At 45.1% G+C, this 25,079-nt stretch overlaps 1 protein-coding gene across 2 annotated transcripts; it reads left to right on the forward strand.

Moving 5' to 3' along the window:
• Positions 1 to 1,286: 1,286 nt before the first annotated feature.
• phf2 (PHD finger protein 2) lies at positions 1,287 to 23,810 on the forward strand. Of its 2 annotated transcripts, none has more exons than XM_068711853.1 (22): positions 1,287 to 1,771; positions 8,268 to 8,353; positions 8,477 to 8,591; positions 10,244 to 10,404; positions 11,278 to 11,419; positions 11,507 to 11,693; positions 11,821 to 11,983; positions 12,992 to 13,079; positions 13,399 to 13,505; positions 14,400 to 14,491; positions 14,578 to 14,667; positions 14,999 to 15,352; positions 15,525 to 15,641; positions 16,693 to 16,808; positions 16,993 to 17,171; positions 17,896 to 17,963; positions 18,090 to 18,256; positions 19,030 to 19,328; positions 20,135 to 20,230; positions 20,314 to 20,423; positions 20,512 to 20,827; positions 21,500 to 23,810. In XM_068711853.1, exons 1-22 carry the CDS (start codon positions 1,674 to 1,676, stop codon positions 21,586 to 21,588), a joined length of 3,240 nt encoding a protein of 1,079 aa, XP_068567954.1. In that variant the 5' UTR covers positions 1,287 to 1,673; the 3' UTR covers positions 21,589 to 23,810. The 2 variants fall into 2 exon arrangements, with proteins under 2 accessions (XP_068567954.1, XP_068567955.1); XM_068711854.1 differs by having other exon boundaries at positions 19,051 to 19,328.
• Positions 23,811 to 25,079: the final 1,269 nt, after the last annotated feature.

Here is a 25,079-nt window from a genome sequence, read left to right on the forward strand (position 1 = left end):
AATTACAGATTGATGGCCTGTGAGGTTTATCTCTTCTTCACGCTGTTTGATTCCACTGATGACAGAGTCGATCAAACCATCTCGACTCTTCTGTTCCACAGCGTTAGGAGGTTCTTGAGTGGGTGACCTGTGAGCTGCAGCGCTACGTACAGAGAACCATCTATCCACTGATCAGTGAGTTCATACATGAGATACATGAGTTCTCTGGAAGTCATGCAGAATGATCCGTTAGACTCGTTTGTGCACATTATTGTGAAGCCAGAGATGTGGTTATATCATTTTACATTAATTATAACTAATACTTAATGACAGCATCTAGTGAAGCGTATTTATGATACACATGTTACGAGTTAATACTATAAGGTGGTGTATTGTACGTTTTATTATTTGCTTTAGGAAACCTCAAAGAACACTGATGCACAACATCTGAACAGAATTATTATTTACCGGTAAAATAAAAAGTGCTCGCAGGATTCTTAAGGTAAACAAATTAAATATTTAAAAATGTAAGCAGACAGTGTCACATGTATTTACAAACTATATGTCTGTTTAAGATATTACTAATTAAAATAAGTGATTAATGAGAATCAATGTGGATTCACAAAACGTATGTTCTTACACTCTGACTATAAAGAGCTGCTGTCAGGACTCACAACACCAGAACTGAACATTGTATTTATTCATCTGGATATATTAAACATACATAAACCCTCCATAAACACACATGTCTTAAAACACACATGTATAACGTGTACACTGCTGATCCATGACCATGACCGCCTCAAACATGCATTATAATAAAAAGCCTCTGTAATTACATAATGTATTTACTAGTTTATTGATCTAATGCATAACATGGGCTCAATAATAAAATAACTTTATTGTAATTCACATGTTACAAAGAGGGAATAAGTATATTTAAATAAGAAAAACACATATGTACATACACGCTTAAATATATATATAAAATCATAATATATATATATATATATATAAAATAATATATATATATATATATATAAAATCATATATATATACGTATATATATAATTAGCATCATTATTATTGCACTTTTAAAATATCGTTATTGAATTGGATTATTTATATATACCTAAACTCAATTACGTAATAGGATCAGAATCTCCACTTGTTTATTTTTTATATTTTATTTTTATTAAACGTCTCTTTATTTTAATAACGCTGTTTATTGTTGCCCGTGTTGGTTCGGCGGAGGCTGTGAATAAACACGACCCGCAGTGATTGATCCGTTAATTCGCTCCCTGACGTAACTTTCACATCTTATATATTTTTTTTTTGGCTTGTTTTTATTATTTATTTATCTCGCAGCGCGCGCGACATCGAGGCTACATCTTCCGCCGGGCTCCTTCAACATGACCGCCTCGGTGCCGTGCAGTCACCAGGGGGCACGCACATAGTAATAATAATAATAATAATAATGCATTTTAGGAAAGCCTGCTATTACGACGAGCCTCCATCGTTCCCCGCACTCGGCCGCGCAGTGATGGAGATGTGCGGTTAGGCTTCATGAGTCCGGCGGGTCTGCCCCTGGCTTTTTTTTTTCTTGGGGAAGATCATATTGGATCATATTGTTTGCAGGACGCTGTTCCTCCTGCAGCCCCCCCAGTCCATCCCGACGTAGTTGTGGATTGAACATGGCGACTGTACCAGTATATTGCATCTGCAGATTACCTTACGACGTGACCCAGTTTATGATCGAGTGCGACAAATGCAAGGACTGGTTCCACGGCAGGTAAGCCCGGGATCGCTCGCCGTGGCGGCGGTGCCGTTTGGTTGTGTGTGTGTGCGGTGCTTTTGCGTTTGTTTTAAACAAACAAAAATGGCGAGGTCTCGGGCGCGTTTGACAGCTTTGTGGCTCTCGGTCGCCCGTCTACATCTGAAGAGAGGCCGCTCGAAGAAGAAGAAGAAGAAGAAGGCGGAGTTAAAACACAGCCGACCGGGGTTGTGACATTATTTCGCTAATAACACAAAACATATTCTTCTTTTTAAAAAGTTCCGGTGGTTTATTGAGAGATGTCGGTGCGGGTTTCGTGTATTAAATGCACTTAGCGGGTATTTAACGTCCCCGCATAGCCGCGAACTAATCCTCTCCCGCTGTAGCGGGCGGGCGGCAGAGGCAGCAGGGGAAGCCTCGGCGGACCCGCCGCTCGTTTGTCTCCCGCTCTACTCTCTCCACAGCCGCTCTCAGGGCCGACATTTCTACCGTATTCTCCGTTAAAATGTCACATTGCAACCGTCCTCCGAGCTTTCGCCGAGTGTTTTTATTTCATTTTTACAGAGCAAGGCTGGAAATCACGACCCGAGTCTGAGCTCAGCCCCCCGTCCCAGCCTTCCTGCCAGGCGGCAGCTATGGCTGACAATAGCCCGTACTGGAAGCCCGTTGAGCTTCGGCGGCGGGGAGAAACGACACAAAACACGAACATTCACCGGCGCTTTTTGTCCGTACTTTGAGCTTCAGGCGTGTTGCTATTTTTGTTTCTACGGGGGGACGTTTCGTCCGCCGCCGCTCATCACTTTCCCCGCCGCTCGTAAGCTGCGATGATCTCGGATCTCTGTTACCGCCGCGCGACGTCTCCCTCCCGCCGTCGCAGTTTAGTTGCTGCACAAGTCTCCGTCTTTGTGTTTGTCATGTTTCACGCGGCTTTCTATTTTAGGGGGGGGGGGGGGTCGTTTTGTTAATCGTGTTTTTTTTTTATTTTCTCTTCAGAGCAATGAAGAGTATTTACGCGCCCGAACGTTAACCCTTTAATGCCCCCCCCCCCCCCCCCCCCCCCTTATCACATTACAGCGTGTAATGAATGAACCATCACCTCCAGTCAGCATAAACCAAACACGACAGTATCATTAAGAAAATACCCATCTTCAGATGTAGACCCTAAATCAGCACAATGCTGCTCACTACTCTGTTATTAAATACAGCAGTGCCCTGATACAGGCTGTGTGTTGATAAGAAAAGTGTGTTACATGGATCTGTCTTACATATAATACAGTCATTCAGGATCCTGATCTTGACCTGTATTGCGGGTTAAGTTGAGTCATTTGGGTCTCGGGTTCTGTTGGGTTCTGTTTCCAGGCCTGGACGGGCCCCTCTGTGTAGAGTTTGTCCGTTCTCCCCGCGGGTTCCCTCCGGGTTCTTCGGCCTTCCCCCCGCAGTCCAAAGACATGCAGCTTGGGTTAATTGATTCATTAATTAATGTTTAATTCAATTAGTGAATGGGTTAATTGCCCGTAGGTGTGAATGGTTGATAGCCTGGAGCTAAGAGGTTAAAGGTCACGGATGGACTCAGTGATTTAACTCAAATTACAAATGATCATAATTTAAAAAATAACTACAGTACATATATAAACATATTCTGTGTACCTGCATGATATTAAGTTCTTAGATGAGATCAGAGGATGTAATGAGATACAGCACTTCATAGCAGACCGTTATCTGACGTAATAACTGGTAATAACATTGTGGTAACATGACTAGATATGACAGCACACGGGTATGAGCCTGTAGTAGTTATATAGAAGTCAATTATTTGTTGTCCTAGAGTTGGATGAGAAGATGGCGTCGGTTTCTTTTTACTGGACTGAGTAGTTCAGCTCCATCCAAACGTTCACACAACATCTCCGCCGTGTTCTTCAGGATTCGTCCTGCTTTGAGTCACAGCAGTGCTCTGGAGCGGTTCTTTTCTAGATGTTGAGCCCATCTGTTGTTGATCAGGAAATAGTTCAGACTCTAACTGCTCCTCAAACCGCAGTGACTTGTTTTCGCCGTACGTTTCAGTCTCTTTGTTTTCAACGCGACTTCTGTGATCGGGACCCAGCATGTGTTCCGATCAACGAGACCCGATCGGATCGTGATCGTGGTTCAAAGGAGCGGCTGTAGAAACGGTGGATGAACACATTTCATTTCCTATAAGTTCTTCACAATAAAGGTCCCCGTTGTTTTTCTTCTGCTTGTTCTTCCTCCCTGTATTAGTAGACTTGTTTTATTGAAGAAGAGGTGCCAACAAAGTTCTGCTAGTTCAGTGATGAGCACGTTTTCCTATTGGTTCTTCACAATAAAAGTCCCCTAGTGAATTTGACATTCAAAAGCTTTTATTTTGAAGGAACAAAATCAGGAAATGTTTGGTTTTCATCAGGTAACAGGGCTCAGACAGAAGGTCTCAGCTGGGCCCCAGTCCCGGTTGTCCTAAACTATTCCCTTTGCTCTCTTCTGGAGAAGAGCTCCCGTGTGTGTGTGTGTGTGTGTGTGTGTGTGTGTGTGTGTGTGTGGGGGGGGGGGGGGGGGGGGGGGGGGGGGTTTGGATTGTGCCCACATGCTGTCCACACCTCAATGAGATCAGAACAAGCACCGCGAATAACAGCATCAACCAATCACGTTGTGTGGAACATGGATGTTCTAAGAGTTACTTATGAGCATTTTAGAACAACAACAAGTCTCAGATCAGAATAGCGTGTGCTGCAGGCGACACTCTATACTCTTCTAGAATATGGTTAATAAACACAAGGATCGTGTTCCAGTTCCACCCAGCACAGATTAAAGAAATGCTCACTAAGAGGTTGCATTGAGCAACAGAAGCTCGTGGCACGTTGACTCTATATTTCCACCTTTATTAACACTTCCTGCAGCTGCTTCAAAATAAAAGCCTTCTGGTAATTCAACGGAAAAAGGGAACCACAGGAGTGTGCAGAACATTAAGACTTCTCTGTCCTTTGTTTATGGGGCCGGTCTGGCCGAGCGTGCATGTGAGTCCTAGTGAGCGTGAATGTGAGTGCATGTGAGTCCTAGTGAGCGTGCATGTGAGTCCTAGTGAGCGTGCATGTGAGTCCTAGTGAGCGTGCACCTGAGTCCTAGTGAGCGTGCCCCACTGGCTAGCAAATTGCTGCAGTTCTGCACTGCGTTCATACGCCGGCTAACGCTAACGTCCCGCCCACCCTCCATTTCCCTCGCAGGTCAACGCTAACGTTAGCTCTGTCAAGCACCGTAGCTGTGGTTTGCACTGTTAGCGCTTTTAGCACCGTTAGCCGCTAACCTGCCGGCTCAGCCGGCGCCATGTTGAGAGCCGCGTGGAGGCGTGCTCTGCATGCTCTGCATGCTCTGCTTTTGAAATTTCGGAGATGTTGGAGGTTGATGGATAGAAACTGGAGACACACAATAAAAATACTCCATCCTCTAATTCCTGTTTGCCAGAAGCGCTTATGAATCTGTCTCGACTTGACTTGAAGTCCACAAAGCCTGACTGTCAGTGGATTAGCTCTGGGCTTTCACCGCTCTGGTTCTGGCGGTGATTCAGCGACTGTATTGATAGTGTGTTGTGTTAACGGTTGCAGCTTAGTGGCGTCAGGCTACTTAGCTTTACTTTTATTTGCATTCTGTCTGATATCTGTTGGGAGACGAGCTAGATTTCAATACAATGGAGGTAAATGGTTGCATTTACGGCATTTCTGTTTAACACGTCTTTCCAGAAAGAGTGGAAACACTCTCCTCTAAAGAGGTTAAGGAGACGACTCGTTTTAAACAGCAGCTCCTTCATGGACGTGAACACGACTCCATGGATTCACACCCATGAAACACGCGCTGTTCTGTAACAGCACAGGGTGGCTAGCGCTAGCAGAACAACGCTACAAAATGGCGCTGAGGGAGCCTCTGTGGGCCGTGAGGCACAACAGGCGGCTCACTGAGCTAGCGCTAGCTAAAGGCGGCAGTATTTGATTCATCGTTGATTTGTTGGATAGTTTATGGTACAGGAGCAGCAATGATTTGACAGTAGTAATGAAGCGCGATGTGTTGCTGCTTCTAGCGTGTCCGTCTCGGTGTGATGAAGGCCTTTTGAGTTCACCTCCTACAGCACGCTGTGATCAGACCTGCAGTACGTAGCGTAGCGTAGCGTAGCCTGACCGTCAGTACTCTGAGCAGCAGATATGACGGAGCGTCTGTCACAGGGCTCCTCGTGTCTCTCAGTGTTGCACTTCGAGAGAATGATCAAAATCAAAGGCCGAGATGTCTCGACTCTTAACAACAACTGAAACCTACACTTCCCATAATGCATCTCATTTGTGTGTGTGTTTTTTTTGTGTGGCTGGTAAACACAAAAAACAGTTCTTTCTAATTCCTCGTGCCTGTGTTTGTCACACACACTTTGTGTAGACTCAAAAACCCAAACTCACATACGCCCGATGACATCATCATGACATCATCGTCGGTGTGTAAATTCCCCTACTTTAGAAGATGTCGACACAGTGAACGGTACTAACCGTACTCCACTGCAGTGTGTGTGTGTGAACCGTGTTACACATGACAGCTCAGCGCCTCATGGAGGTCTCTACCAACGTTAGTGATAAACATGCATAGAAAGAGTGCAGAAACGTGTCATTTCATCAGGCTCTGCAGAGGAAGGTCAAAGGTCAGTTTCAGAAGTGTTGGCGGACGACGCTGCGGCGATGAAGGAACTCACACGTGGTTTAATAACAAGTCGTCTACCGATGAATCCATTGTGAAACCGACACAGCAGCAACGCTGCGGAGAAGCTGAAGCGGAGGAAACCTGATCTGGTGATGTGCGTCTGGTCTCAAACCAGCAGCGTGTCAGCAGACTGAGCCACAGCTCCACTGTAGTCATGGTGAGATGTTTAAAAACCGACCGAGTGCGCTGCAGTGACGTGGCCACGCCTCTAAAGCCTCCTGTGTTCTCTTTGACGCCACGAGAAGCTGTCAGGGAAAGAGCCTCAACATCTGGTTTTTATGTACGTTTCACGTTTAGTGGGAGTTGTAGTTCTCCTCGGGGCCACCGAGTCGAGGATCATGAGCGGGCATTTCCACTCTGCCCGCCCACTCCTGTGTCTGCACACGGTGAAGGCAAGTAGGCGGTTTGTAGTAAAGCCGTGGAGTTCACGGCGGGGAGGAGCATTCTGGGGGAAACTCCCGGCTGGTTTGAGAGCGCGGCTCCACGTGGGAGGAATTTGCTTGTGCAAAAAAAAAAAAAAAAAAAAAGAGAGCGACAGCTGCTGTTTGGAACAGAGCGGTGCGTTCACTGTCATCACGTCAAACACTTGACTTCACATCATTCGACCGGACAGCCTTACTTTATGTCTCTCCAGCAGTTTTCATTTTCGAAAAGGAAAAAGCTTCATGAGAAATCAACCGTTTTTAAACTGTCAAACGTAGAGAGGATTATTACATCAAAGGCAAACCAAGTCAACCGACACTTCCTCTCTCAGCAGTGTTCAGATAGAGAGCGCTCCACACGCACTGAAGAGGGGTTTGAAGTCTGCTGGGTGGTCCTGTCCTGTCCCCTTTGTCCCACGCTGTCCTCTATACACGAGGACCGGATGCCCTTCTGCTGTGAACCAGTACTCTCTCTTTACATCACATTACAGTCATTTAGCAGACTTACTACTCAGAATCTATCTACACACCGTAGACGCAGCTACGGGAGACATTCTGGGGTTAAGTGTCTTGCTCAAGGACACGTTGACATGAGACTAGAACCGCCGACCCTCTGATTGAAAGGCGGCCCTGCTCTCCACGGTCGCCCCATTTTTAAAGGTGTGTTTTCATGGACCACATCTCATTTTAGTACAAATTAAGAGCTTTAAGTTCCCGTTCTGTAGAAAGAGTTCCACGTCTTCTGTATTGTTATAATCTACATTTTTGTAACTTGGACGTCTTAAAATATCTTCATTCAAGTAAATATTGTGCAGCGAGTGTAAGTGTTTACAACCTGTGTTTCTTCATCATGTGATACTTGTTTCTGTACACAGACAGAGCAGTAGTTTATGAATATGAGACATGAGTTCAATACATAATACATTAATACATCCCTCCTCTCTGTAGTGGAGGCTGGTGTAGGTCACACCTACAGTCTCTGGGCGTGTCTCTGAGTTACACTTTGATTCTTCATGGTTCGCTTTGTCTGTTCGCCCTCTGGTGGTTTGGTAGAATAATGCAGCGCAGAGAGTGTAAAGCAGTGACAACGCTGTGACTTAGTGACACAAGTCAAAGCGCAGCGTCACTGATGAAGTCTCCTTCAGGCATCTTTTATTCAGAAATTAAAAAGCACAACTACGACGATTCCACACAAATGTCTGATGGGATCAAATGCTGAGGTGATGACATCTTAAAGAGGAATGGATGTGAACTGAGGAGGAGAGAGGAGAGAGGAGAGAGAGCACAGGAAGCCTCCTCACGCGTCCTTAAGGTCACAGTCCTCACACGTGTTCCTCGTGTTTTTTCAGCTGTGTCGAGGTGGATGAAGATGAAGCTCCAGATATTGACATATATCACTGTCCGAACTGCGAGAAGACCCACGGCAAGTCCACACGTGAGTAGAGACCAACACACTTCACTGCTCCTCCACTTCCTGTCAGTGACATCCAGCTGTCACATCAGATCAGACGTCGTTCTGCGTTCTGAGTGTTTGTTGTTGTTTTTTTCTGCTGTTCAGTGAAAAAGAAGAAGAACTGGAACAAGCATGACACGGGCCAGAGCACCGACATCAAAGCAGTTCAGAACGGCAGCCAGGTGTTCATCAAGGAGCTGAGGAGCCGGACCTTTCCCAGGTAGACACACGAAGACACACAAAGACACATGTAGACACATATAGACACACTTCAGACACATGAAGACACATGTAGACACACAAAGACACACAAAGACACACATGAAGACACATGAAGACACATGTAGACACACTTCAGACACATGAAGACACACTTTAGACACATGAAGACACATGTAGACACACTTTAGACACATGTAGACACACTTTAGACACATGAAGACACATGTAGACACACTTTAGACACATGAAGACACATGTAGACACACTTTAGACACATGTAGACACACTTTAGACACATGAAGACACATGTAGACACACTTTAGACACATGAAGACACATGTAGACACACTTTAGACACATGAAGACACATGAAGACACACTTTAGACACATGTAGACACTTTAGACACATGTAGACACATGTAGACACACTTCAGACACATGTAGACACACTTCAGACACATGTAGACACACTTTAGACACACTTTAGACACATGAAGACACACTTCAGACACATGAAGACACACTTTAGACACATGTAGACACACTTTAGACACATGAAGACACATGTAGACACACTTTAGACACATGAAGACACATGAAGACACACTTTAGACACATGTAGACACTTTAGACACATGTAGACACACTTCAGACACATGTAGACACACTTCAGACACATGTAGACACACTTCAGACACATGTAGAAACACTTCAGACACATGAAGACACATGTAGACACACTTTAGACACATGTAGACACACTTCAGACACATGTAGACACACTTTAGACACATGAAGACACATGTAGACACACTTTAGACACATGAAGACACATGTAGACACACTTCAGACACATGAAGACACATGAAGACACATGTAGACACACTTCAGACACATGAAGACACATGAAGACACATTTAGACACACTTTAGACACATGAAGACACATGTAGACACATTTCAGACACATGAAGACACATGTAGACACACTTTAGACACATGTAGACACACTTTAGACACATGTAGACACACTTTAGACACATGAAGACACATGTAGACACACTTTAGACACATGAAGACACATGTAGACACACTTCAGACACATGAAGACACATGAAGACACATGTAGACACACTTTAGACACATGAAGACACATGTAGACACACTTCAGACACATGAAGACACATGTAGACACACTTTAGACACATGTAGACACACTTCAGACACATGAAGACACATGTAGACACACTTCAGACACATGAAGACACACTTTAGACACATGAAGACACATGTAGACACACTTCAGACACATGAAGACACATGTAGACACACTTTAGACACATGAAGACACATGTAGACACACTTCAGACACATGTAGACACACTTCAGACACATGAAGACACATGACGACACTACCACTGTTGAACTCGTACTACTAGTCACACTTGACTAATTGGATCTCCTTTAATGGATCCAATTATAATCACATTGATGATTTGGCCTCTGTCAGTATTATTGCTCACATTATTAATAGCCCCACTAGGGGGCGCTGTCTAATCACTTCTGAAGCTGTGCCTTTGTGTTGCCGGCGCTGTAAACCGTCGGTTCTGCCGGTGGAACCACTTAACACGTTCCCTCTGTGGGTTCCAGCGCCGACGATGTGGTGGTGAAGCTGAGCGGCGGTCAGCTGACCATGGACTACCTGGAGGAGGGCGGCTTCAACGAGCCGATCCTGGTCCAGAAGAAGGACGGGCTGGGCATGTCCATGCCCGCCCCCACCTTCTACATCAGCGACGTGGAGAACTACGTCGGTAAGAGCCGCCGTCACCACGACCGCTGCTGCCAGTACTCTTCTTTGTACTGCGTGACTATCTAACTACTACTACTACTGCTACTGCTACTGCTACTGCTACTACTACTACTGACATTTTACAAACGTCTCGTCTTGTCTGTAACAGTTCAGTCACATGTCACAGTGTTGAACACTTTTAATGAGACACATTATTGAAATATCTCTGTTTTAACTTTATATTCGGTTGCTTTTCCTGGAATGAAGCGTTTTGTCACATGATACGTTCAAGGGCCGTTGGAAATGTGAACATTCGTCGATAGGTTCTTTATTTACAACAACATGCTTTTTAAACCAGCTGGTTCAGAGGGTTAACTAATACTAGCACTGCTGCTACTATTACCACAGTAACAGTTACTATTAATGTTACAGAATGAGTAAAACTATCATTAGTTTTATTACTACTAATACTACTACTACTACTACTACTACTATTACTACTACTACTATTACTACTACTACTATTACTACTACTATTACTACTACTACTACTACTATTACTACTACTACTATTACTACTACTACTATTACTACTACTATTACTATTACTACTACTACTACTACTACTACTACTACTACTACTATTACCTCATACAGTCTCACTTTCATTCATTATTGAAAATATGAAAAAGAAGGGAAATGAACCCAAACAAAAGATGAACCATACCACAGTCCTGTCAGTAGGGGGCGCATGTGACCTACGTTTTCCCTGTGCACTGGAGCTCAGTGATGACATCACTTGCTGCCGCACATGTTTGGTTCACCAGTTTCCCGCTCCGCTCGTAGGCGGTCAGTTTAACCGTGTCCCTCTGTCCCCCTGTCCCCGTGCGTCCAGGGCCCGACGTGGGCGTGGACGTCGTGGACGTCACCAAACAGACGGACGGCAAGATGAAGCTCAAGGAGTTTGTCGACTATTACTACAGCACCAACAGAAAGAAAGTGTTGAACGTCATCAACCTGGAGTTCTCTGACGCCAGGTAGGCGCTCTGGCTGTGACCCGGTTTGACGTGTGAAGAACCCCCCCCCCCCCCGGTACTGATCCACCTGTTCTGTTCCTCTGGCAGGATGAATTCCATCGTGGAGAGTCCGCAGATCGTGCGGCGGTTGTCTTGGGTGGAAAACTACTGGCCCGACGACGCTCTCCTGGGGAAGCCAAAGGTCACCAAATACTGTCTGATCTGTGTCAAAGACAGCTACACGGACTTCCACATCGAGTGCGGCGGCGCCTCGGTCTGGTACCACGTCCTGAAGGTCTGTCGCACTTCTGGTTACATGAGAAACATCCGGTCGCGTTCGAGCCGTGTGTCGTATCACGACACCGGGTCGCCGTTCAATACATGGCGGTACCACGGTAACGTGACGGTGTCTGTGTTTACAGGGGGAAAAGATCTTCTTCCTCATCAAGCCCACCTCCGCCAACCTGTCTCTGTACGAGCGCTGGAGGTCATCGTCCAATCACAGCGAGATGTTCTTCGCCGACCAGGTGGACAAGTGTTACAAATGCACTCTGAAGCAAGGCCAGACGCTGTTCATCCCCTCAGGTCAGAGCCGCGGTCTAAACCAGCAGAGAGGACGTTGACTTCATGTTCAGTCTGGAGAAGGGGATCGTCTGTGAAGTTGTTGTTCTTCCTCAACATGCTTCAGCTTTCTTCTCACATCTTTAAACCACGTTAAATCTGTGGCTCATTGTTTTAAAGACTTATTCTCTATATTTTGACCTTTTAGAGACGAATCAAGTCGTTGAAAACAGAAACAGTTATTTACTTTAAATTTAAGAGAAAAGAGATTAAAATACTTTACTTGTTTGGTGTATTTGTACTATTATTTATTAATACTTGGTGTGGGATATGTAATTTTTATGTCACAGTAATCAAGTGAGAGATTTGTTTATGGATAAAATAGCACAACGAAGAAATATAATATATAAAATATCGCTAACAAATAGCACGAAATATGAAATATCTGACTAATCAAAATACGACATGAAATCATCGGCTTGAATAAATGCTGCTCTCTGTATATATATATGTATATATATTTATTATTATTATAATTATTATTCATGTTCAATTTGGGGGAAGGTTCAGTTAAGTTACATTATGTTAAATGTATAAAATCAATAAATATATGTAAAAAAAATAATAATAGTGTAATAATGTAAATGTAGAGAACAACTAGAAACTCGTTCATCTTTCATGAGATTGAATGAATGAATATCTCTCTATGAATATCTCTGTATGAATGAATATCTCTGTTATGAATGAATGAATATCTATATGATTGAATATCTCTGTATGAATGAATGAATATCTCTGTTATGAATGAATGAATATCTCTGTTACGAATGAATGAATATCTGTATGAATGAATGAATATCTCTATGAATGAATGAATATCTCTGTATGAATGAATGCATATCTCTGTATGAATGAATGCATATCTCTGTATGAATGAATGCATATCTCTATATGAATGAATGAATATCTCTGTTATGAATGAATGCATATCTCTGTATGAATGAATGAATATCTCTGTGATTGTCTCCTCAGGTTGGATCAATGCAATACTGACTCCGGTCGACTGCCTGGCGTTCTCTGGACACTTCATCCACAACCTGAGTGTGGAGATGCAGATGAGGTTTGGACAGCTGTCTTATAACACACACACACACACACACACACACACACTCTTTATTGCTCTGTGTTGCTGTGATCCTAGTTTTGGGGGATTAAGTGCGACTTGAAGACGTTGCATATTTGTCCTCGGCTGATCCTGCAGCTGATCCTGCAGCTGATCCTGCACAGCAGTTTCCGCTGGACTCTCCTTCAGGACGTCGCTTTTAGCTCCAACCTCCACCGATCTGTTCATGAATCCTCCACGTTGTGTATATATATTAAAATAGCTGCTGCAGTAAACCTGTTAGTAATGCACCGCGTCTCGGCTCGTTCCTCCTCAGAGCGTATGAAATCGAGAAGCGGCTAAAGGTCAGAACTCTCACCCCCTTCGCCAACTACGAGACGGCGTGCTGGTACGTGGGACGACACCTGCTGGAGCGGTTCAAAGGTAAACGCTGACATCACCTGGTTGTGTTTGTTTCTGTGGTGTTTCAATGTGAATCCTCGTTTAGCTCGCATTGCTCCAGAAGAATGCGTGAAAGCAGAGAAAGCAAAAAGAAACCCCGATAGAAGCACGGCTGCATGTCTGCCGCACAGATGAGGAGCTGGATGCTCTTAATATTATTTCAGTCATTAAATCGGTGAAATCGCCGAGTTCACAGATGATTAGCTTCAAACGGTTTGGCCCAGCTAGAATCACTCGCTCCATTACAGGCCTGTGTTTAAACTCCCCTCGGCTGGCTGGCCCAGTCTGTTTATGTTTCCACTGGTTTCTGTGTGTGTGTGTGTGTGTGTGTGTGTGTGTGTGTGTGTGTGTGTGTGTGTGTGTGTGATGCACACTCGCCCACAGTATCACGTTATTTCCTTTTAGCTTGGAGGTCAGCTCGTCCAGCGCAGGACAGACTCACTTAGTTTCTCCACCTTATGAATAGTTTCCTGATTTGGTCGTAAAGCCACTCCAGAGCTACTTCCATGTTCAGTGCTTTTACTCTGAAATTAAAGAGGAAATCCACATCCGCATTAAAGCTGAATTTGCATCATTTTGCTGGTGAGTCTTTGCCGAAAGTTACAATTAAGATAGTCAGTTTATTGATAACGTTGATGACATTGAGCCGCGAGGTATTTCCTACACGTTCAGTGCGATACATCACTCTGAACGTGAACAATGTGACATCATCGTTGTGTTGTTATAGTAGTAGTATATCGTGTAGTATATTCCTTTAGATACGCTTTATTTCAGGAGGAAAACTCACTTATTGTAGTTCCACATGAGGTCTGAGTAACGCTGCTGATCCACAGTGAGATTTGTCCACAGTTAACGTTAACGTTTCTTTTCCTGCAGGTTTACACAAAGCAAATAAGCAGCCAGCCCCATACCTGATCCACGGTGCCAAAATCATCAATGGAGCCTTCAGAGCGTGGACTAAAAAACAGGTACGGACACGTCGGGATGCGTCGGGCGTTCGTCGAGGCCGCTGTGAAAAAGCAATGACGGTGTTGTTGGTTTTCCTCGTCAACAGGCCCTCTTGGAACATGAAGATGAGCTTCCAGAGAACATGAAACCATCGCAGCTCATCAAGGATCTTGCCAAAGAGATCAGACTGTCAGAGGTATTCTGATCTCATTTCTGTAAACATGATCACCTGCTCTCTAAGAGCTACGGGTTGTTTTTTTCGTACTTTTGGTGGAACCCCGAGTGGCGGGAAGAGATGACGGTTTAAATGTCGACATCAAGCAATAACCGCATCCGTGCACTGGATGTTCATGGTTCCTAATGATGCTGATGAGTCCGCCGCCTTTTGTTGTAGCACCAGAGTGAAGTAAAAACATTCCTTGACATATCCTTTAACGTTAGCTTCTCCAGCAAGCTAACGTCGCGCACACCTCACCCAAAGTCAAATCTAATCATTTACTTAATGTCTTCCGTGCTTTTATTTCTAGAATGCAACAAAAGCCATTAAGAGCGAGCCCAGCATGAAGGTGCCGGTGGAGGAGCCCCCGTCCACCCACTCCGAGCCCGAAGAGCCCGTTTCCCCGGCCCACGTCCCCTCGCCCAGCAGAGACAAGGCCCGAAAGAAAGCTTCCAAACCCCCCAAGCCCCCCAAGCCTCCAAAACCCCCAAAGATGCCCAAGGCCCCCAAGCCTCCGAAGGTGCCCAAGGTCAAGGAAGGCGGGAAGAAGAAAGCGAAGAAAGCGAAAGAGTCGTCGCCGCCTCCGAAGCCCTCCAGCTTCGCAGCACTGGAGTCCCACGCGAAGGACATCCTGAGTAAAATGGACCAGCCGAAAAAGACAAAGGTGAGCGGACGGCATCGTGGCGGTGAAACGACCATTTCTATCCTTAGTTTTCACTTTACGTGAGCCATTTGGCATCCCCTTCCGCTGGTCTAATTCAACCATTTTGCAGAATTGTCACTGTCACCATTACCACAGTCGCTCTTATTTTGTTAATAACGGCGTCTTCCTTCAGGCTGTGAAGAACGTCCTGAGCATATCGGAGAAGGAAATGTCCAAACAGAACAACATGGAGAAGTTTGACATCAGAGAGCAGAATAAAAACAAGACCGAAGCCAAATGGAAGTATAAGGTAAGAAGTAAATAATACCGCAGTCATTCACGTGTTCAACTGAAGAAGACTCAAACAGTGGTGAAGGTTACGAGCAGAAAGAAGAAGAAAGTGATTTGCACACGTCACTTCAAAGCAATCAGCAAAAATAACGATGCGGCCCCCGAGTCTCACATTCGAGGCCTGCAGCTCATCAAGATCCACAATCCCAGAGTTTACCTAATGGACTCAGGCCACGTCCATATCCTCTGCCTTCCAGCTAAGCATTTACACATGCCCTCATCTTTATTTAAATAAGGAGGCTTGTTGTATCGCTGGAGGCCTTTTCGGAGCAGAAGTGTCATTCTTGTAGAAGGGGAGACATCGCAGGGCTTTGGGCTTTGTTGAAAACTCAATGCCAGACTGCTGAGGAATGCTGCTTCACATCAGGCCAAGCATTCGCAGATGGAGCCAGAGGACCCCCCCCACCCCCCCGTTAGGTGTTTACCGAGGTCACCGGGGGCCACACCGTCGGATCACCACCGAGAGGTTCACGGCTCCTCCGTCACCGCCGTCCGGTACAAAGAACACAAAGTGAACCGCTGGCTTCAGGTTACGTGGCGTCGTCACATGCCTTTAATTTGGGAGTCAAACTGGTTGCGGGAGTGAATATTTGAAAATGCATATTCTTGGGTTTCAGTTAATTACACAGTCGGCTCAGCGGTGATTTTCTTTCATGGCGGCGGCGGCGGTGCATTCCTCTCCGTGTGTTTGGTTCAGTTTAAAGTGGGTCAGAAAATGTCACGAGAGAAGATCATCATGATGACTTCTCTCATTAACACAAGTGGTTTCATCTTATCAAATACGTGCCAATTTGTGTAGATTTCTAGAACAGAAATCTAAACATTGGATGATTTGTTGACAAATTATTCTGTCAACCGGCAAAAAATAGATGTTTTTATGAATAAAAGGTATGAATCAGGCTCTGAATGATTAATGAACAAAGCTTCAGAACAGAGAGAAAGCAGCTTTTATAGATGTGTTTTGTTCACATCATGTCCTCTTTTGACCCGATTCCTCTTCATCTCTACAGAACAGTAAACCAGACTCCCTGCTGAAAATGGAGGAGGAGTGCAAATTTGACAGAACATCGCTGTCAGGCAATAAAGACCGATTCAGCTTCACCATGTCGCACAAGAAAACACTCGGGTACGTATGGAACGGCTGTGATTTGCCGTAGAGAGTAAAAGGAGAGCTTGTTCACCGTCTCATGCGCCGTGTTACCGTGATTATAGAGCTGTGAGGCTATCGGCACCAGAGCCGTTAGACCCAATTCAAGGACTTCTCACGGCGAGCGGCCCGGCTCACTCCCTCCTGTGGTTTTCCTTTTCAGCTCCAAGACGCTGAAACCTCAGAGCAACTCGAGTGTTTTTGGATCGTTACAAAACCTGAAAGAGGACAAATCCAAGCCGGTGAGAGACGAGTACGAGTACGTCTCCGACGAGGGCGAGCTGAAGATCGACGAGTTCCCCATCAGGCGGAAAAAGAACACCGTGAAGAGAGACCTGTCCTGTGAGTGTTCAGGGTCTTTAATCTATGGGCCGGGTATCAAACCCTCAACCCTGTTTATTATCAGTGGCTGAAACGTGTCCGAAGCAAAAGTGTTAAAAATCAGCATTAAATTATTGGTTTCCTGTTTTAAATGTATTTAACTTAAGAGTTTGTTTTATTGAAGTCTTTTTTCACATCAAGCATTTTTGCACGTTTTTAGTTAAAGATGTGTTCAGAGATGTGAATAGTTCTGCTGTTGTGCTTATTGATTGATCATTTTCCCGGTTGGAGAAATAAATTGACCAATCACAGCTTAGTAGGCGGACTTAAGAGTCGAGACGTCGTCTTCCTACACAGCTAGCTAGCTAGTTAGCTACGTAGCTAACTAGCTAGCTACGTAGCTACGCAGCCGTACAGGTCGTTACAGAAATAGCAACTAAGTCGACATGATCCCTCGGTCAGCAGCTCCTAGCATTAGCTACCGTAGCTTCACTCAACACGCGTGTATTTGTGACTAGATTTAAAGGGAGCGGATGTCTCCTGAGCGAGGCGAAGGTCCTCAAACAAACCACAACAGCCCCCTGGTTACTGTTGAAGCAGTAGTGTGGCTGGTCCTTCTTTGTATAAGTACCGAGGATCAGGTATCAGGTACCGATACCCAGCCCGACTATTAATAACGAGAAGATGTCTTTTTGATCAACTTTTGTTTTACTTATTGCTTAATGGTGAATGAATTCTCTTCCAGTTCTGTCAGACATCAAAGAACCCATTCAGCCAGCCAAGAAACCAAAGTTCCAGCCGTCGGTAACCAAGGTACGTATCGCATGATGCTAGACAAGGACTCCGGTCTGGGAGTTGTCCCACAATCCCATTCCAAACAGCAACGTTGGCTGCAAATGTCTCCTCACGTCCACTCTGTCCACTCTGTCCTTGTTGCAGAGCGCGGACTCCTCAGACGAAGAGACTCTGCACATCGACACGGAGGCCAAGCCCGAGGCCAAGAGTCGCAACTCTAAGGTCAAGAAGAAGGGCGGCAGCGCTGCCGGGATTCTGGACCTGCTGCAGGCGAGCAAGCAAGTGGGCGGGATCGACTACAGCGCCAACAGGTAGACTGACCCCGCCCCCCCCCCCATGACGTCACTCTGTCCATCGGCACCGGTCGACACACACTTGGGTTGCGGCGCATGACACAGCGTTACTCTCTGAGTGGGCCTTTCTTCTTTTTCTTTCCTCTCTCGGAAAATTAATTTTCGAGTCCATAATGGCGACGACCCGCTGACAAACACACGGCGGCCTCAACGACGGTGTGATTGGATGAAAAAGCTAAATTTGATAACTTCGCTTCGAGCCGAAAAATCTACTTTGCAACCGAAGCAACAACTTACGCAGGTTCTGTCAGCGGTTTGTGTTTAGTCAGCGTAATCCATCGACCGCTACGCGGCCCCGGGGCTCTTCCCTTCGCTGTCGGGGGTTCGGCTCTTGATGGTCTGTTTCCGCCACACTGAAAGCTACAAATGAGCAGTGAAAGAAAGACAGAAACATCGGCAGAAATGCTCATTTCTCAGATTGTTGGGGGGGCTTTGAAGAGGGAACGCGGTTCATCACCGCGGAGTTTGACAGTCGCTTCGCTCCTCGCTGCAGCTCAGCAGCTAATGGCTTAATAGGCGTGAGAAGACATTTCCATAACTGCCTCTTAAAGTAATCACGCGTCCGTGGAGGATATTTAAATTTGACAGTCTTGCTCGACAGTTTCCAAATGATAATGACGCTCAATAGCTGGTGACTTCAAAGCCTTTTTTCCTCTCTACACCTCTTACCGGCGTGCCGACTGCTGTGTAATGGCTGTGTTGTTGTGTATTTTTTATTGACGTACTTACAGTCAGCCACCTGCATCTCCCAGCACACAGGAGGCCATTCAGGGCATGCTGTCCATGGCCAACCTGTCGTCTTCAGACAGCTTGCAGCAGCCGTGGAGCAACAGCCAGTCTAAGAGCAACAGCCAGTCCAAGAGCAACTCGCACGGCGCGCAGGCCGGCAAGAAGGGCGGCGGCGGCGGCAACAGCAAGCGGCCCACCAAGCGGCTCCCGAAGAAGCCCAGGAAGAGCAGCAGCATCGAGAGTCTGGATTACGACGACGACCAGGACCACATGGACGCCTGCTTCAAGGACTCCGACTACGGTGAGCGCCCAGAAGCCCACTCCTTCCTCTTGGTTCTGTTTGAGGAGCATCTATTCAGGCCGGGGTCACGGGGTCACGGGGTCACTTCTTTAAGCGAACGAATGATAAAATAATGATCCGCCACGCCCGGTTCTGACTGCTGCTAACAGGTGCAGTTAAAAGCAGATCGACCCTCGATGGATCAACATGTGGGTCTTTGGTTCTAAATTTGGCCTTGAACTTTTCATCAGGAGGAGATGATGATGATGATGATGATGGGGTTTGTGCTTATTTTACACGCCTCCTTTTCCAAATCTGCCCTTTCGTGTTGCTCCAATTTCAGATTATTTATTTTTTAAAACGTTTTCTCTGTGAGCCCCGTCCAAACACAGCTGAACGGTTCCTCCCAGCTTGTTAATAAGCCATTAAAGAGTCGTGAATTGTTATTTTACATGCTTTAGAACTTCTAATTAGCGTCTAATTAGTTGTTCGTAGCACGAACGTTCCAGGGCTGAAGTCTCTGGGCCGGTGTGAAGCTTCTCTAACACACTGGCAGTTCTTTTCTCCTTCTTTTTTTTGATTATCCAATTTTCCGATATTAAACGTCTGAGATGGACTTTGGGCTGTGAGCAGGCAGTCCACAGCTGTCTCACAGCTGTTCCGCATGCTGTCATTGGAAACTTTTAGATGCACGGAAAGCAGAAACGAGTGCACTGGAGTCACATTCTATGCTTTACATATGGGACAATAATTGGCCGGTAATGTTTCATTTCCGACATCCTCTCGCCGGGTCGTGTCAGTAATCGGTTGCATCTTTCTGATTTTAGTTTACCCCTCGCTGGAGTCGGAAGAGGACAATCCCGTTTTCAAATCCAGATCGAAAAAACGAAAAAGCAATGACGACACTCCGTACAGCCCGACAGGTAAACACCTGCATGTAAGTTCGACACGTTCCACTTTTAGGGAGTAAATGTGTTCTAACCCGTTGGCGTGGATGTGACCTCAGCTCGCGTCGGACCCTCGGTTCCTCGTCAGGAGCGGCCGGCGAGAGACGGAGCCCGAGTGGCCTCCATAGAAACGGGTCTGGCCGCGGCCGCAGCGAAGCTCTCTCATCAGGTACGTCACGACGCCGTTCTCACATCGTAATAGCGAGTACACCTGTCAGCGGCGGCCAACAAAAACGTGTGTGTGTGTGTGTCCTCAGGAGGAGCAGCAGAAAACTAAGAAGAAGAAGAAAAGCACCAAAAAGAAGGCAATAGTGGTCGAGGAGCCCCAGAAAATCTCTCAGGACAGTAGCTCGCCGGAGCACAATCCGGACTCCCAAGATGGCAACCTGACGGACCCCGAGTTCAACACTGGAACGGTCAAGTCGCCGGGGGGGCCGCAGCCCATGGCTCCGGGGGTTTTTCTTAGCCAGAGGCGACCGTCGATGTCTTCTCCCAACAACAGCACCAACACAACTAGCACCAACAGCAGCAGCGCGGTGAAGGGGGATCGCGCCGTGTCGGCAGACGCCAAAGGTGAGTGGTGGAGAAAACGCCGTAAGGCTGGTTAGACTTCATGCTTCACTAGAGGGGTTCTGATACCGATACCGGTGTCGGAAATCAGAGCGGACGGGTCGGTCAAACGAACGCAGGATGTTCACCCAGGAGGCCGCTGTTTGTGTCCTGTGTAACGGCCCGTAAATACAATACATAACAAATACAGGTGTAGAAAATATCAATGCACTACTACTATCGCAATATTATGTCGTGTGATGACGCTCGCAAAGATTTGTGGCAGGGTGGTTAATTTACTGACTGCATAAAACACGTCTTTTACTCCGATTATATGCAGATGATGGTGTGTTCTTAATACACATTTTTCTAAAAATAGATTTTTAATATTTAAATGTATAACCTTGCGTACGGTATACTGACCCTTGTATTATGATACTTATCGTACCACCAGATTCTTGCCAACACACAGAACCTATTTAAAGCCAAGTCATCGTGTTTTACTGAACATAACCGAGTCATTTTTGTTTTGTTTTGATCTCGAAGCCACGTGTTTGAAACTGGACAAAATACGTTTCCATCAACACGTAGTTGAGGATGCAGTCGCGGTGCAGTGGGAGACGGGGTAGTGCGTAGTATTTGTGAGGGTTTTATACATGCAGCGGAACACTAACACTCTTCTCTTGTTCTCTTCAGCTAAGCGGCTAAAGAAAGGCATGGCGACCGCCAAACAGAGACTTGGAAAGATTTTAAAGATCCATCGAAACGGAAAGCTCCTCCTGTAGCACGCAGCAGAGCGCTGTCGGACTGGGAATTCATGAGCTGGGTCCCATCCCAACCTCACCCCCCGTTCACTGATTAAAGCCAACAATGGAGGGAAAAAACACACAAAAAAACCATCAAGAAAATCATGCATTTTTCAATTTCTAAGAAGAACATCACTCAGATAGGTTTTTGCCTCTACTTATACTTTATAACTTTCAGATATTAAAGTGTACAGAACCTACTATAAATATTTTTTAAGAGAACATGTCTCATTTTACTACAGCTGTCAGTTTATCAGGGGTCGCTGAAACATGAAGTAGAAGTACATTGCAGTCATTCCAAGATTCGTGAAAGTATCCCTTGCATGTGTTCCGTTGCATGCTCCGCTTGGTCAGGGTTGGGGGATTTTACACATTAGTTCCTGCTGTGTGGATGCAGCTTATCATTGATCAGCGAGTTGACGTGGGAATAAAAAACAAATTAAATAAACTCCTTCCCCGCCGGCCGTCGTCGTCTGTGCGTCGCTGGGCGCCGCGAGGTGCGACCGGAGTCGCCTTGAGCCGTCGTCTCTCTGCGTTAACACTGTGCAGAGCGCTCTCAGCGGCCATGTGCTTCTATTCCAGTTCATAGATAGGAAGTGAGACTCGGAAGATCAACCGTAAAGCACAACGTGAACCAGGAGAGTGTGGAGCCGCAGCAGCTGTAGGCCAGCGGTGTGTTGTGAACAGCACAGGATGTGAGACTCTACCGGGACCAGTGATAAGCCTCATCCATGTCAGGTGTGCAGTCACCTGGGATACTTTCTCTCTTCCTTTGCTTTCACAGGCAGCACCTCACCTGTCCCTCCACACAGTGCAGTGTATAGAATGTAGCTTGTACATAGCCTCTTAAATTACTACTTTTTCTATCCTTTCCCCTTAAGGCTTAATTCTACATTTTTTTACCGTTTTTTTTCAAATTATGAATAAATTAATACAAATATATATATGGATATACAATATAGTCCTGGCTTTTTTTTTCAAACAGCAGAGATTCACTTAGAGCTGTTCATGTTTCTGTTAGATTTAAAAGGTGTTGCCTGGAAAACAACGGAAGAAATAATACGTGTTATTGTCATATGGCCTTACATACACAAAGCTAATCGTATTGTGATTCTGTTTGAACAAGAGGCGGAGCTTTGAGGGGCAAAATTATATAAAACAAAAAAACAAAACAAAAAAAAACAACCACACTTAAAGTTTCTCTGAGCAGCCTCTTGTTCACTTCTAGTACCTGAAGGGTCCGGAGTTCTTTTACTAGCACCTTGTGAAGTGTTTATGTGTCAGTGATGTAATTTATTAATGTTTGTAGCTTTTTTATACTTGTACAATTCTTAAAGAGTTTTTTGTTCTGTTTTTTGAAATATCTCATCAACTTGTGAAATTACCCTTTTTTTTGTTTTGTTTTTCTTGGGATGTGTGTGTGTGTGTGTGTGTGTGTGTGTGTGTGTGTGTGTGCGCGCGTGCGTGTGTGTGTGTGTGTGGGGGGAACATTTTACACACTCAGAATCTACATTAGCAATTTTTATTTTTTTTAATCTCCATTCTGTCTTCACTCAATGTCAATGTCATGGGAAACATTTCCAATGTGTTATAATTATTATAATTATTATTGTTAATATTATAGTCTAAGCCGCTGCGGTCACGCCTCCATCACCCGGTTTATTTTGGACATTTTTCGTTCACGTGCACCACTTCTCCCCGGTGACACGCGCTCCGCTCCGACCGAACTGTCAGTTTCCAGGTCTTCACTTTGTACAATGTGTGTGTGTGTGTGTATGTGTATGTGTGTGTGTGTGTGTGTGTGTGTGTGTGTGTGTGTGTGTGTGTGTGTGTGCGTGTGTGTGTGTGTGTGTGTGTGTGTGTGTGTGTGTGTGTGTGTTGCTTTGTCGTGCTTTATTTTTCTATGTCCGACCTGTCTAAAGCGCGTCCGCTGAGCAGGCCGGTGAACGCGACCTGTCGTAGCCGTCTTCCCTCACTGTTACTCGCAGTACTAGTACGTATTTACAACCTTTCTGACCCGAATCTATATTTTTCTGTATTTAGACGATTGTGTTCGCGGTCACGGCTCAGCTGTTCTGTTCTGTTCTTTTTTTTTTAAAGACGTCAAAGGAGCGGTGGAAGTGAGAGGAGCGAGCATATTGTTGTTGATGATATGACTGTCCGCCTTGTTTACTTTTGAAATACAGTTACTGTGGAGACAACAGAGGCGCTCCCGTGTGATGTGTTCCTCCGCTCTGTTCACTAGACCTGTCTGCTTGTTTCACATGGTGTCGTGCTGCGTAGTCGCATCTGGTCCTCCGGCGCACGCGATACAAGCGGGCACCAACGAAGAAGAAGAGGAAGACACGGGCACGAGCGCTCGGCTTCTGGATTCACTTTGATTCTGAAGCAGCTGCTTCATTAAAACCAATCAACTCCATTACAACGTGTCAACGGTCTCGAGTAGAGGCTCTATATATATTTATAAATATATATATTTATTTATATATATATTTATTTATATATATATATATTTATATATATTTATATATTATTATTAATTCATTTAGTTTTACATTTATACTGAAGCAACGGCAAGTCTACGCCACTAGATTGAGTCCAGAAATATATTAATATAGCAGTTTATTTATTTATATATTGTATATATATATATAAATATATTATATATATAATTTTTTTTATTTATGTATATATTTTTTAAATGTATATACTGAAGCAACGTCAAGCCACTAGATTGAGTCGAGAAATATATTAATATAACTATTTATATATATATTATATATACATTTTTGTATTATTTATATATATTTATATAATTTTTTAAAAATGTATATACTAAAGCAACGGCAAGTCTACGCCTCTACATGGAGTCCAGGTATATGAATATTGTAATTTATATATAATACTGAGGTAACGTCAAGTCTACGCCACTAGATGGAGTCCATAAATATATGAATATAGAAACAGATGTTTTCAAATCCTCCTCATGCTTCAGTATCTGCGTGTTCAGACTCTATCAGCTTCATATCACATATCATATCATATCATATTGTGTGATCACAGGAAAGACTCATCTTATGAACATAAACGAGGCTACAAGGCACATTTTAAAAATATTAAAATAAGGCAATTAACTGTTAATTAAAGAGAGAAAGGGCGGTCACGTGCTTGTGGCTCAAAGAAACACACTGACCTTCGCGGGCATCTGCGCGTCCCCTCGCGTGCACGTCTCATCTCGTCCCTCAGGTCGCGTCCGTGAGTGCGTGAAAGAGACGTGGGCGTGTGCGGTGAAGGCGCGCGGCTGTTGGAGAGGTCGCGACCCCGCTTCCACCCTGGTTAGCGTCAGAGTGAGCTGTTATTGTTCACTAATTGTTAACACAAGAACGTGAAGTGCTCCGTGAAACAAGCACATCACGTGTCCTCCTGACGGGCTGAAGAACAGGTCTGGAGCTGATGTTTATTATCACCAT

The sequence above is a fragment of the Cebidichthys violaceus genome, unplaced genomic scaffold, assembly GCF_023349555.1.
Source record: "Cebidichthys violaceus isolate CVI_PGR_0920_01 unplaced genomic scaffold, fCebVio1.0.p SCAF_17, whole genome shotgun sequence".
Lineage (NCBI taxonomy): Eukaryota > Metazoa > Chordata > Actinopteri > Perciformes > Stichaeidae > Cebidichthys > Cebidichthys violaceus.